The sequence below is a fragment of the Heterodontus francisci genome, chromosome 4 (assembly GCF_036365525.1).
Source record: "Heterodontus francisci isolate sHetFra1 chromosome 4, sHetFra1.hap1, whole genome shotgun sequence".
Taxonomy (NCBI): Eukaryota; Metazoa; Chordata; class Chondrichthyes; order Heterodontiformes; family Heterodontidae; genus Heterodontus; species Heterodontus francisci.
Genome location: NC_090374.1, coordinates 40,005,286 through 40,017,885, shown reverse-complemented (window position 1 = coordinate 40,017,885; position 12,600 = coordinate 40,005,286). Strand labels below are relative to the sequence as shown.

Here is a 12,600-nt window from a genome sequence, read left to right as displayed (position 1 = left end):
GAACTTGATCCCCGCTTCAAGAGAATATGGGCTTGGCACCAAAACAGAGGGAAATAAAATTGCTCTGAGTGGATCCTGTGGCTGTGTGTAATCATAGAATCATAAAATTGTACGGCACAGAAGGAGTCCATTCGGCCCATCATGCCTGTCCCAGCTCTTTGTGAGAGATATTCAATTAGAACCATTTCCCTGCTCTTTTCCCTGCAAATTTTTCCCCTTCATGTATTTATCCCATTCCCTTTTGAAAGGTACTTTTGAATCTGCTTCCACCACCCTTTCAGGTGTTGAATTCCAGATCATAGCAATTCACTGTGCCTCATCTTGTTTCTGGTTCTTTTGCCAATTATCTTAACATGTGTGCCCTCTGCTAAATGAACCTTCTGTCAGTGGAAACAGTTTCTACTCATTTACTCTATCAAAACCCTTCATGATTTTTAACACCCCTATCAAATCTCCCCTTATCCTTCGCGACTGTAAGGAGCTCAATCCCCATTTCTCTAATCAACTCCACTGGTATGATTCTAGTAAATCTTCCCTGCACCCTGTCTAAAGCCTTGACATCTTATTGATTAAAGAACATAAAGGACAATAAAAGATAAACTTCTGAGAAGCACATTAGTAAGAGAATATTTAAATAGAACTACTAAACAATAAAGGGCGTAAGCTAGTGCTGGGGATTTTTACCAGTGTTACTACCGAGGCAGGAGGAGCGCACTGTTAATTCAGTCCCACTTCTCCACAGGTCACAACATATATTTAAATTTTCCCACTTATCAAAACCGTCGATCAGATACTCTTATTTCCCCCCAGAATAAAGCACACCAACCAGGTTTCTAATAAAAACTAATTTATTATAAATCAAGTTCTAACCAATAATGAAGTAATCATGCACGCAAATTGAAATATAAAGCCCCCTTATTTATCCTAGCTCTCACGCGCACATACATACATACATACATACATACACAACCGATTAACCAGGATAGGGGGGAGGGTGGTAAAAGGATTTTTGTTTGCATCTGTTACAAAGAAATAGAAGGAATAGAAAAAGCATTTAGACTGAAGAGAAGGTATGAAGTCCTTTGTTTTGGTGAGGTTTCCCAAAGGCGAATAGGCAGCTATCAATGGAATCTTCCTAGAACAGGTCTTTGCAGGCGATGTTGATGATCCGTTCGGGCAGGCTTTCAAAGAGATGCAGCTACAGAAGGCTTCACATAGGTCTCGCATCAGGTGTACAGCAACAAAGGTTTCAGTTCTCACACATTTGTTACAAAGATGCAAGGTTTCTGAAAAACTGCAGGATTTCTTCAAATACAGGAGGCAACTGTACAACTTGATGCAGGACTTGTTTAAGGATGCAGGGATTCTTCAAAGAGAGAAAAATATCAGATTTCTTCTCCTGGCAGGTGCACAGCAACTCCTTTTTTTCAGGCCATACCAACTGGCTTTTTAACAGTTCAAAAATGAAACTACAACTGTTCAGCAGCAATCCTGTGACACCTACAAACCTTGGCTTGTCATTTCTTTGTAAACATCTGTCCCTTGAGGTCATAACTCAACTTCTGGTGTGTTTACCTGAAATCAGATGCTTTCCAGTAACTGTTTACTAGCCAAAACCAGGAATCTTCTGTTGACCTTTTTATTGAAAAAAAACACAAAGTTCAGCAATCTCCTGATGTCTCAATGCCCAAAATTCAGCTATAATTTCTTTTAAAATATTTTACAAAGAAAAATAGAAGCGCTCACGTAACACCAGAGGTGAAGAGGTTAAGGGTGACCTGATAGTGGACTTTAAGATTATGATAGATTATCTTCACTGGTCTGTGAGATGGTAACTAGTGGGCACAAATTTAATTTAATCACAAATAGAATTTAGTGGAAGGTTAGAAAAAAATTCTTTACACAGAGAGTGGTTAGAATGTCAAATTCTCTGCTGCATACAATTGTTGAAGCAGAGCGCACAAATTCTTTTAAAAGTGGATTAGTCATTCGCGAGAGTGGAATATTAAAGGTGTGGCAAACAGGCAGAGGGGTAGGGCTAGGCAGGTTGGGTGGAATAAAACACTGGCACAGATTTTAATAGGGTAAATAGCTTGTGTCCATGCTATAATATTCAATGATTTTATGATCTACAATTACAAGTTCAAGAAATGATTGTAGTACCCAGCTCTTGCCAACATTGACTGTCTCAGGGTGCAGTAGCATAGTGGTTGTGTTACTGGGTTAGTAATCCAGCAGCTAGGACTAATGACTGGAGACATGAGTTCAAATCCCACCAGGGCAGCTGGGGAATTTAAATTCAGTTAATTAAATAAATCTGGAATAAAAAAAAACTAGTTTCAGTGATGGTGACCCCAAACTACTGGATTGTTGTAAAAATCCATTTGGTTCACTGATGGTCTTTAGGGAAGGAAATCTGCTGTCCTTACCAAGACTGGCCTATGTGTAACTCCAGACTGGCAGGAATGTAGTTGGCTCTTAACTATCCTCTGAAGTGGCCCAGAAAGCTACTTAGTTGTATTCAAAAAGGTGGCCCACCACCACATTCTCAAGGACAATAAATGCTGGCATTGCCAGTGTGCCCACATCCCATGAATCAATAAAAAAAAATCTTTGCTTCACAGTCGCCTAATAGAGAGTTTCAAGTCCCAGATCCATATCCTATGCAGCCTGCCTGATGGCACAGTAGTTAAATGCACTGCCCATTTGGTACTGTGCCACACGGCTCAGGAAAATCCCCAACTTCAATAACCAGCCTGAGTTAGTTGATCTCAGCCAAGACGGCAATAAAAATATTATCACTGATAAAAGAGATGTGCTGTCAAAGCTTTATTTACAATCTGGTAAATAGGTTCCGAGCCATTTGCTCACCGTGCAATCTTGATGCCGAAATGGGATGAATCAGAGCTATCCTGCAGGATAACCACTACCCCGAGCAGATCATTGCTTGTTGTGTATCGCGCATTCTCACCAATGGGCCTAAGGCCACCACTTTAGGACCAGAAAAGTGCCTAGTCTACCTCAAATTATCCTGGCAGGGTAAGGTATCTCATAACTTTGAGCACCAGGTGAAGCTAGCTATTTCAGACTGCTACTATGCAGTAGCAGCACGAGTGGTATTTTCCACTAACAGGATACTGCTGTCAAGCCATGTGGTATATGAATTCCAGTGCCAGTGCAATGCCAGGTACGTAGGCCATACATCCGTCCCTTTGGCTGTTTGCAATGGGCAGAGTACTGACCATACTCAACCAGCCCGTAATTGCAAAACCCAGAACACGATTCTGTCAGCGCACCGCGGCAGCGTGCTGTGAAGGCGGCGGCCTCTTTTAAAATTCATTCATGGGATGTGGGCGTCACTGGCTAGACCAGCATTTATTGCCCATCCCTAATTGCCCTTGAGAAGGTGGTGGTGAGCTGCCTTCTTGAACCGCTGCAGTCCATATGAGGTAGGTACACCCACAGTGATGTTAGGAAGGGAGTTCCAGGATTTTGACCCAGCGACAGCGAAGGAACAGCGATATAGTTCCAAGTCAGGATGCTGTGTGACTTGGAGGGGAACTTGCAGGTGATGGTGTTCCCATGCATCTGCTGCCTTTGTCCTTCTAGTTGGTAGAGGTTGCGGGTTTGGAAGGTGGTGTCTAAAGAGCCTTGGGGGTGCGTTGCTGCAGTGCATCATGTAGATGGTACACACTGCTGCCACTGTGCATTGGTGGTGGAGGAAGTGAATATTTGTGGATTGGGTGCCAATCAAGTGGGCTGCTTTGTCCTGGATGGTGTCGAGCTTCTTGAGTGTTGTTGGAGCTACACCCATCCAGGCAGTGGAGAGTATTCCATCACACTCTTGACTTTTTAGAATTAGAATTAGAACATTACAGCGCAGTACAGGCCCTTCGGCCCTCGATGTTGCGCTGACCTGTGAAACCATCTGACCTACACTATTCCATTTTCATCCATATGTCTATCCAATGACCACTTAAATGCCCTTAAAGTTGGCGAGTCTACTACTGTTGCAGGCAGGGCGTTCCACGCCCCTACTACTCTCTGAGTAAAGAAACTACCTCTGACATCTGTCCTAGATCTCTCACCCCTCAACTTAAAGCTATGTCCCCTCGTGTTTGCCATCACCATCCGAGGAAAAAGACTCTCACTATCCACCCTATCTAACCCTCTGATTATCTTATATGTCTCTATTAAGTCACCTCTCCTCCTCCTTCTCTCCAACGAAAACAACCTCAAGTCCCTCAGCCTTTCCTCGTAAGACCTTCCCTCCATACCAGGCAACATCCTAGTAAATCTCCTCTGCACCCTTTCCATAGCTTCCACATCCTTCCTATAATGCGGTGACCAGAACTGCACGCAATACTCCAGGTGCGGTCTCACCAGAGTTTTGTACAGCTGCAGCATGACCTCGTGGCTCCGAAACTCGATCCCCCTACTAATAAAAGCTAACACACCATATGCCTTCTTAACAGCCCTATTAACCTATTAACCTTCAGGGATTTATGCACCTGGACACCAAGATCTCTCTGTTCATCTACACTACCAAGAATCTTCCCATTAGCCCAGTACTCTGCATTCCTGTTACTCCTTCCAGAGTGAATCACCTCGCACTTTTCCGCACTAAACTCCATTTGCCATCTCTCAGCCCAGCTCTGCAGCCTATCTATGTCCCTCTGAACCCTACAACATCCTTCGGCACTATCCACAGCTCCACCGACCTTCGTGTCATCCGCAAATTTACTAACCCACCCTTCTACACCCTCTTCCAGGTCATTTATAAAAATGACAAACAGCAGTGGCCCCAAAACAGATCCTTTACTTGTGTCTTGTAAAGTGGTGGACAGGCTTTGGGGAGTCAGGAGGTGAGTTACTCGCCTCAGGTATCGTAGCTTCTGACGTGCTCTTGTAGCCACGGTATTTGAATGGTTACTCCAGTTCAATTTCTGGTAAATGGTAACCCCCAGGATGTTGATAGTGGGGGATTCAGTGATGGTAATGCCATTGAATGTCAAGGGGAGATGATTAGATTCTCTCTTGTCGGTGATGGTCATTTCCTGGCAAGTGTGTGGCACGAATGTTACTTGCCACTTATCAGCCGAAGCTTGGATATTGTCCAGGTCTCGCTGCCTTTCTACACGGACTGCTTCAGTATCAGAGGAGTCGCGAATGGTGCTGAACATTGTGCAATCATCAGTGAGCATCCCCACTTCTGACCTGATGACTGAAGGGATGTCATTGATGAAGCAGCTGAAGATGGTTGGGCCTAGGACGCTACCCTGAGGAACTTCTGTAGTGATGTCCTGGAGCTTAGATGATTGACCTCCAACAACCACAACCATCTTCCTTTGCGCTATGTATGACTCCAACCAGTGGAGGGTTTTGCCCCTGATTCTCATTGAGTTCTGTTTTGCTAGGGCTCCTTGATGCCATACTCGGTCAAATGCTGCCTTGATGTCAAGGGCAGTCACTCTCACCTCACCTCCTGACATTGAAGTGCCGCTGCTCAGCCCCCGCAATATTAAGCACTGGGGCTCATTTAAATAGAGGGGGTGAAGTGGCTGCCCCCGATGACATAGAGGGAGCGGCCGCCACGCCCTTAGCAATGGCGTCTGGTGCCATTTTTAAAGGTATCCAAGCTCTTCAGGTAATTTTAAATATTTAAAGCAGTGTAGGAAATCTTTTATTTCAAATTTTTAAAAAAACACGCAGGCCCTTTCCCAACCCCCATAATGATGTGTTTACTGTCTGTTATGTTTGTAATGTATTTTACTCCCAGCATGAACTCCCCCCCCCCCCCCCCCCCCCCCCAACCTCTCCACTTTTGCCCTTCAACCCCTTCCCACCATCCCCACAGCCATTAGGTATATCTTTTCCTGCTGATGAGTGCAAGGTGAAAAGCTTCGACAGCATGACTTTTTTCAGCAATACTCAAATTCTGTACTACCAAGCGACTAAAAATATGATCATTTTATGAGAGGTCGCATTGTGTGAGGAGTTGGAAGCTTGCTTTAGAGTGCTGTAATAGTTGGTTTAAGTCCTGGGTTAGCTGAAACACCAGATTTGCCAACTCTAGCTGGACTTATTGCTGGAGGTTTCATCTCATGACCACTGGCCACCAACCGTCCCACCCCCACATCCCTATTGGTGGCCTGACACGTCCATCCTTGTAGCGCACTGCCTTCCCACCCTAATTGGAAAGTGGACAGATTCTTCATTATCTGATGGTCATTCTTTACTATCAGTGAGTAAAACAACCTCTTTACCTAACTCCAATATATTTATAACTAATAAATGAAAGCTTTCAAAGAAAATGAAAAAAAAAACACAATTCTTTTTATGTCACTATGAATTTTCTCACAGTAGTGTCTTCAGTTCCTTGAGACTTCAGGACAGTTCTACTTAGGGACAGGGATAATATTCATTCATTCAAGGGAAATGAATATCTTGCATCAAAAAGTGCATTTGCTCTTCATTTCAAAACACAGCACCTCCCTGTTTGCTGCAGAATATTGTTTTGCAGGGAGACTTTAAGAAGGGTACCATAATAGTAATGTGGCAGCTACGATGGCAACACTAGGGGAAAAATTTAAACTTTCGTGGGGGGAGCAAAATTGGCAGTGGCAGATTACCCACCCATTATCCAGCCTGCCCAAATTTCCTTTCCATTTGCTTGATTCAAATTTGGTGGTATACCCCCTTCTGTCACCGTACTCAGGATACCTCACAAGTGAATGATAGGCACGTGACTGGTCAGCCAAAATAATTCCCTTGTTTTAGGAATTTACCTGCTGCCATTTTAATTTTCAACCCGGGTGGAAGTTTCCTCACAATTTTTGAGCACTGTAAGGCCATTTCTACCCAGATGTCCTGGAGAAACACTGACAATAGCAAAAGGTATGGGCCCAGAAATTGGACTTTGTTGCAACTTTTATCCAATTACCTTCCTTCCTCTCCTGGGACCTATCTGAGGGCCGCTGCAGCAGCCTGAAATTAATGTTCACTTAGCTGGTCTAATTTAAATGAAGCCTGAGGCTCAAAATGGATCGGGTCTTGGATTGTTCTGTGCCCCTATTTCATGCCATTTCTAGCCCATGAATTCTAATAGGCTCATGAGTATTGATGTCGTGCTACAAAATGTCAGACTGAGTTTGAATGACTGACTAAAATAAAATGGGAGGCGATGCCGGGCATAATGCATTGACATACACTGTGCAAGTAACATTTGCGCCACATAAGTGCGAGGCAATGACCATCTCCAACAAGAGAGAATCTAACCATCTCCCCTTGACATTCAATGGCATTACCATTGCTGAATCCCCCACTATCAACATCCTAGGGGCTACCATTGACCAGAAACTGAACTGGAGTAGCCGTATAAATACCGTTGGTACAAGAGCAGGTCAGAGTCTACGAATTCTGCGGGGAGTAACTCACCTCCTGACTCCCCAAAGCCTGTCCACCATCTACAAGGCACAAATTAGGAATGTGATGGAATATTCTCCACTTGCCTGGATGGGTGCAGCTCCAACAACACTCAAGAAGCTTGACATCACCCAGGATAAAGCAGCTTGCTTGATTGGCACCCCATCCACAAACATTCACTCCCTCCGCCACTGACGCACAGTGGCAGCAGTGTGTACCATCTACAAGATGCACTGCAGCAATACACCAAGGCTCCTTAGACAGCACCTTCCAAATCCACCACCTAGAAAGACAAGGGCAGCAGATCCATGAGAACACCACCACCTGCAAGTTCCTCTGCAAGTCACACACCATCCTGACTTGGAACTATGTTGCCATTCTTTTACTGTCGCTGTGTCAAAATCTTGGAACTCTCTTCCTAACAGTACTGTGGGTGTACCTACCTCACATGAACTGCAGTGGATCAAGAAGGCAGCTCACCACCACCTTCTCAAGAGCAGTTAGGGATGAGCAAAAATGCTTTTCTAGCCAAAGACACCCACATCCCATGAATGAATAAAAGGAAATATCGCAATACTTGAGTCAAGAACTTCAGCACTATTGTGCAAAGAAAATGCTTGGTATTGTTGTATTAAAGCCTGTGGCCTACATTTCTACTGTCTTACTTTGTAGCCTGATTGACTTGTGGAAGACAGCGATTGTGCAAATGGAGAGCTAAGAAAGATGTAAAAAAAATATTGTTTCATGAAAAGGAACGCAAACCTTTTTTTCTTGCCAATTGGCAGCCAGTTAGATGTAACCTTCCAATACAACTTTTGACATTTATACAGTATTTGTTCTTGTCTGAAAATCCACAGTTTGCAGGGCTCCATTGAATACATTTGGCAAAATTCCTCAACCAAATCAATTGCGCAATGCACTATTCCAGTTGGAAATGGTCCAAGAGTCATGTGGAGCCGTTTAATTTGCATTGTGAGGAGCATTGATATGTGTGGTCTTTTTGTTAACCTTCCACATAGCAACGGGTAGAAGTTTAGCTTTTGATGATTTGAAATATTGGCCTATTCAGAATCTTGTACATTAGCTGAGTCTGATGGGAGTGCTGCTTGTTTTATACAGGCCGATGTTTGCAGTAGGAAAGGTATGAACTGTGAGCAAACATTGTAATGGATCATGGATCTGTTAGATAAAGCGATGTGTTATTTTGATGAAAATTAAATGGTTTCTCAAAATGAGGCTGAAAGGCTCTCAGGTTAAATTAGTTTTCACTTTTTTTTTATCCAATAGAAAGTGAAACGGATAGCGTCGCAACTGATGAAGAAACTGGTGAGGTCAGTAAAGATCATGCTGCTTTGAAGTCAAACCAAAGAAAGTTAATTTCTTTAAAAGTATTGATCGAACTCGGACAGGCTTTTTATCTGTATTCTTCCACCTCAGCAACACTGCCTACTTCTGCTCAACTTGTCCCTCTCCACTGCTGAAACCTGTACCTACTACACCATTACCTCAAGCAGCAATGTTTCTAATGCTGTGACCAGCTTCTGCACTTCCACCCTATGCAAACCACAACCAATCCAGGACTCTGGCTCACACAAGATTGATCAAAATTATCAATGGGAGGACAGCACCTCATACGAGGTCAAAGTTAAGCTTTCTGGAGCAGGAGAAAAAGGAAGATGGCCAGTCGTGAAGTATCGGGCCACAGCCTGATCCGTAGCCTCTATCGATATTTCCATCCTGATGGTCAGTTACCACTGCACCACTGTAAAGTGCCAATTCTCTGGCCCGCACTCCCTTCATGCACAGTTCACAGCTGAGACCACAGGATCAGTGAATGTACCATTTCATTTATACTAGATATGGTCAAACCCATAGTGTTACTTAAAATTGAGGGAAATTCTTTTGCTGGGTTTATGCTTAGGTGCACTGTCTTGCACGGGTTCAGACAATTGGATGATTGTGGAGCACAGGCCTGTAAATGAACCTGCCCGACTTCCCTTGAATAATTAAAATCATGGGAAAAGTGGGGCAGGTTCCTTTAACAGGCCTGCATCCCTGACCCACCTGATTTTCTGAAATTTGCTGTGGGCCTTGGTAATTATGCCTTGTAAAGATCAGTATTGTGTTCAAGAGATTTTACATAAAATTACATTGAATTTTATAGCACAGAAACAGGCCGTTTGGCTTAACTGGTCTAGGCCAGTGTTTATGCTCCACATGAGCCTCCTCCCATTCTATTTCATCTCACCTTATCAACAATCTATTCCCCCTCATGTACTTATCTAGCTTCTCATTAAATGCATCTATGAAATTCTCCTGAACTATTCCATGTGGTAGCAAGTTCCACATTCTAACAACTAAAGAAATTTCTCCTGAATTCCTTACTGGATTTATTGGTGACTGTCTTATATTTATGACCCCTATTTTTGACGCCCCACAAGTTTTTTCCACATCTAACTTATCAAATCCTTCATAATGTTAAAGACCTCTTAGGAGGTCACTTTCACTGTTCTCTTTTGCCTGTTCAGTCTTTCTTGGCGGTTATACCCTCTCGTTTAGAAAGTGTTGTATGAATGTTAAAATTTGCATGAAGAATGTTCATTTTATTCTATGTTATTCATATAGGTGACCGAAACCACAAAGAAAGATCAGACCCAATGGCAGCAGAGCAACATTGAAGGGAAGGAATTTCTGAGCAACGTGGGAATGAACAATGTATTTTCTCCATCCACAGTGCCTGTTGTGACGTCCAGCAAATTCAGTCTCAAATTTCTAACCAATGGATGTGATTCAACACTCATTTACACAACTGCCACGTGCACCAGCCCATCAGTTAGCATCTCTACATCAACTGTATCTTCACAGGAAACTTCTTTAAAATGCCGTGTGGCCGAAAACCGTGCGACTGTGATCATGAAGACATCAGACTTAACCAGAGGCAAGAATTGCTGAATCCCCTTTTTCTGGTGAAGTCTTTACTGGGCGAAGCTGCACTGTAACATAGATGGACTTTATAGGCCTACTGACTAAATATATAAATCTATATAACTTAAAAGAAAATGTGCTGCAGAACTGGAAATCACCTGGTTTTCTTTGCATCAACTGCCATCTCCACTTCATGAATTTTAACTCAGGACAACATTTTTATGAATGATTTTTTTTTCCGGTTTTCCCGTTGCACTTGCTTGTTTGTCCAATGACAGCAAAATGCCTGGGCTTTGCCTTGGCCAAGGATGCGCGTCTGAACACTCAAGACAGGACCAATATGATACAACTACAAACTCTACATGCCTATCAAACCTGGCTGCAGCAGGGGAAAAAAATGTGAACTGCTTTGACAATGTGTAAATTTTTATCCTCTTTGAATGTGAATATGTATATAACGCAGGAAAAATGGAGTTTTACATTCTGCTTTTTGCACCTTAAATCTAGTTTAGCACTTAATGCTGTCACATTGCTGGCAAATACATGCGTTTAGAACTGAAAAGATTCCTGTGGTTCAGAATTTATGGCCCAATCTAATGCCTGCCTTCACTGGTCTGCTTTGCTCAAGCACAGAATTACGATAAGCAGTATGCAAAAAAGAAATTGTCTTGATAAAAAGGAGTGGCTTTAATCTTTTTCTAAGGCAAGCTTTTTTATCATATGTAAATGAATTATTTTATTCAGGGTAATTGAATTCTGAAGTGAACATAAATCTTAAACTTTTTTACCAAAATAAATTTTGTTGTTTTTTCTGTTTTGATTTATCAGCGTAAATATCTGTGGTAAATTGGTAATTTTTTTTACAAATTTGTAGCAGTTATAAACTATCCAATAAAATGTAGCCTCTACATCACTGACGAGAAATAATGACTCTTGCCATTATGCCTCCTTCCTTATAAATGTATGTACATCCCACAAAACATTTAACTTTATTCAAAACATTTTTAAGCACACTTGGATCCAGGGACCGCTTGTAAATATCAACACGATAATGGGGACCACCATAAGCAAATGCCTGGAGACTTCCTGCAAAAGTTGTGATTTTACCAGGGGCCTCCTGCAAATCTCAGCACACTTCCAGGATATTTTTGCAAATATTGACACACTCCCACGAACCTCCTGCAAATATGGATATACTCCCAGGGACTTCCTGCAAATATGGATATACTCCCAGGGACCTCCTGCAAATATGGATATACTCCCAGGGACTTCCTGCAAATATGGATATACTCCCAGGGACTTCCTGCAAATATGGATATACTCCCAGGGACCTCCTGCAAATATGGATATACTCCCAGGGACTTCCTGCAAATATGGATATACTCCCAGGCACTTCCTGCAACTATTGATAAACGCCTGAAAATATTGACACACTCGCAGGGACCTTCTACAAATATCGATATACTCACAGGGCCATCCTGCAAATATCGACACACTCCCAGGAACCTCCTGCAAATGTTGGGCAGGATTTTGTGATGTCTTTGGAGATGGGCACAAAGGCAGGGGGGCAAGGAAAATGGCAGGGAGCGCCATTCCCAACATCACCCCGGCCACCTACCATTTTGTCCTAAGCAGGGAAAGCCGAGGACAGACTTCCCACCCCAGGCCAATTTTTTTTTTTATTCGTTCATGGGATTTGGGCATTGCTGGCTAGGCCAGCATTTATTACCCATCCCTAATTACTCTTGAGAAGGTGGTGGTGAGCTGCCTTCTTGAACTGCTGCAGTGCAAGTGGAGTAGGTTAGAAAGGGAGTTCCAGAATTTTGACCCAATGACAGTGAAGGAACGGCGATATAGTTCCAAGTCAGGATGGAGCATGGCTTGGAGGAGAACTTGCAGGTGATGGTATTCCCATGCATCTGCTGCCCTTGTCCTTCTACGTGGTAGTGGTTGCAGGTTTGGAAGGTGCTTTCTAAGGAGCTATGGTGTGTTGCTGCAGTGCATCTTGTAGATGGTACATACTGCTGCCACTGTGTGTCAGTGGTGAAGGGAATGAATGTGTGTGGATGGGGTGCCAATCAAGCAGGCTGCTTTGTCCTGGATGATATTGAGCTTCTTGAGTGCTGTGGGAGCTGCACCCATCCAGGGCCTCTTCCTGCCTCCACCCTCAAGTTGATTGAAGATGGAGGGGGTCCCGCTCCGAGAGAGACGTTGCCAAGTAAAGCCTGGCAGCCTCCTTGCAGAGTCTCA

The 12,600-nt window shown here is 43.3% G+C and overlaps 1 protein-coding gene across 2 annotated transcripts in view; it reads left to right on the top strand.

Annotated features, from left to right (window-relative positions):
• Window positions 1-11,258, top strand: part of irf2b (interferon regulatory factor 2b) — a 72,407-nt gene extending 61,149 nt beyond the window's left edge. For both annotated transcript variants that reach the window (XM_068029384.1, XM_068029385.1), the window contains 2 exons: window positions 8,713-8,756; window positions 10,051-11,258. In XM_068029384.1, the coding sequence (XP_067885485.1) occupies window positions 8,713-8,756; window positions 10,051-10,377 (371 nt within the window). In that variant the 3' untranslated portion in view covers window positions 10,378-11,258. The remainder of the gene's footprint in view (window positions 1-8,712; window positions 8,757-10,050) is intronic.
• The last annotated feature ends 1,342 nt before the right edge of the window (window positions 11,259-12,600 follow it).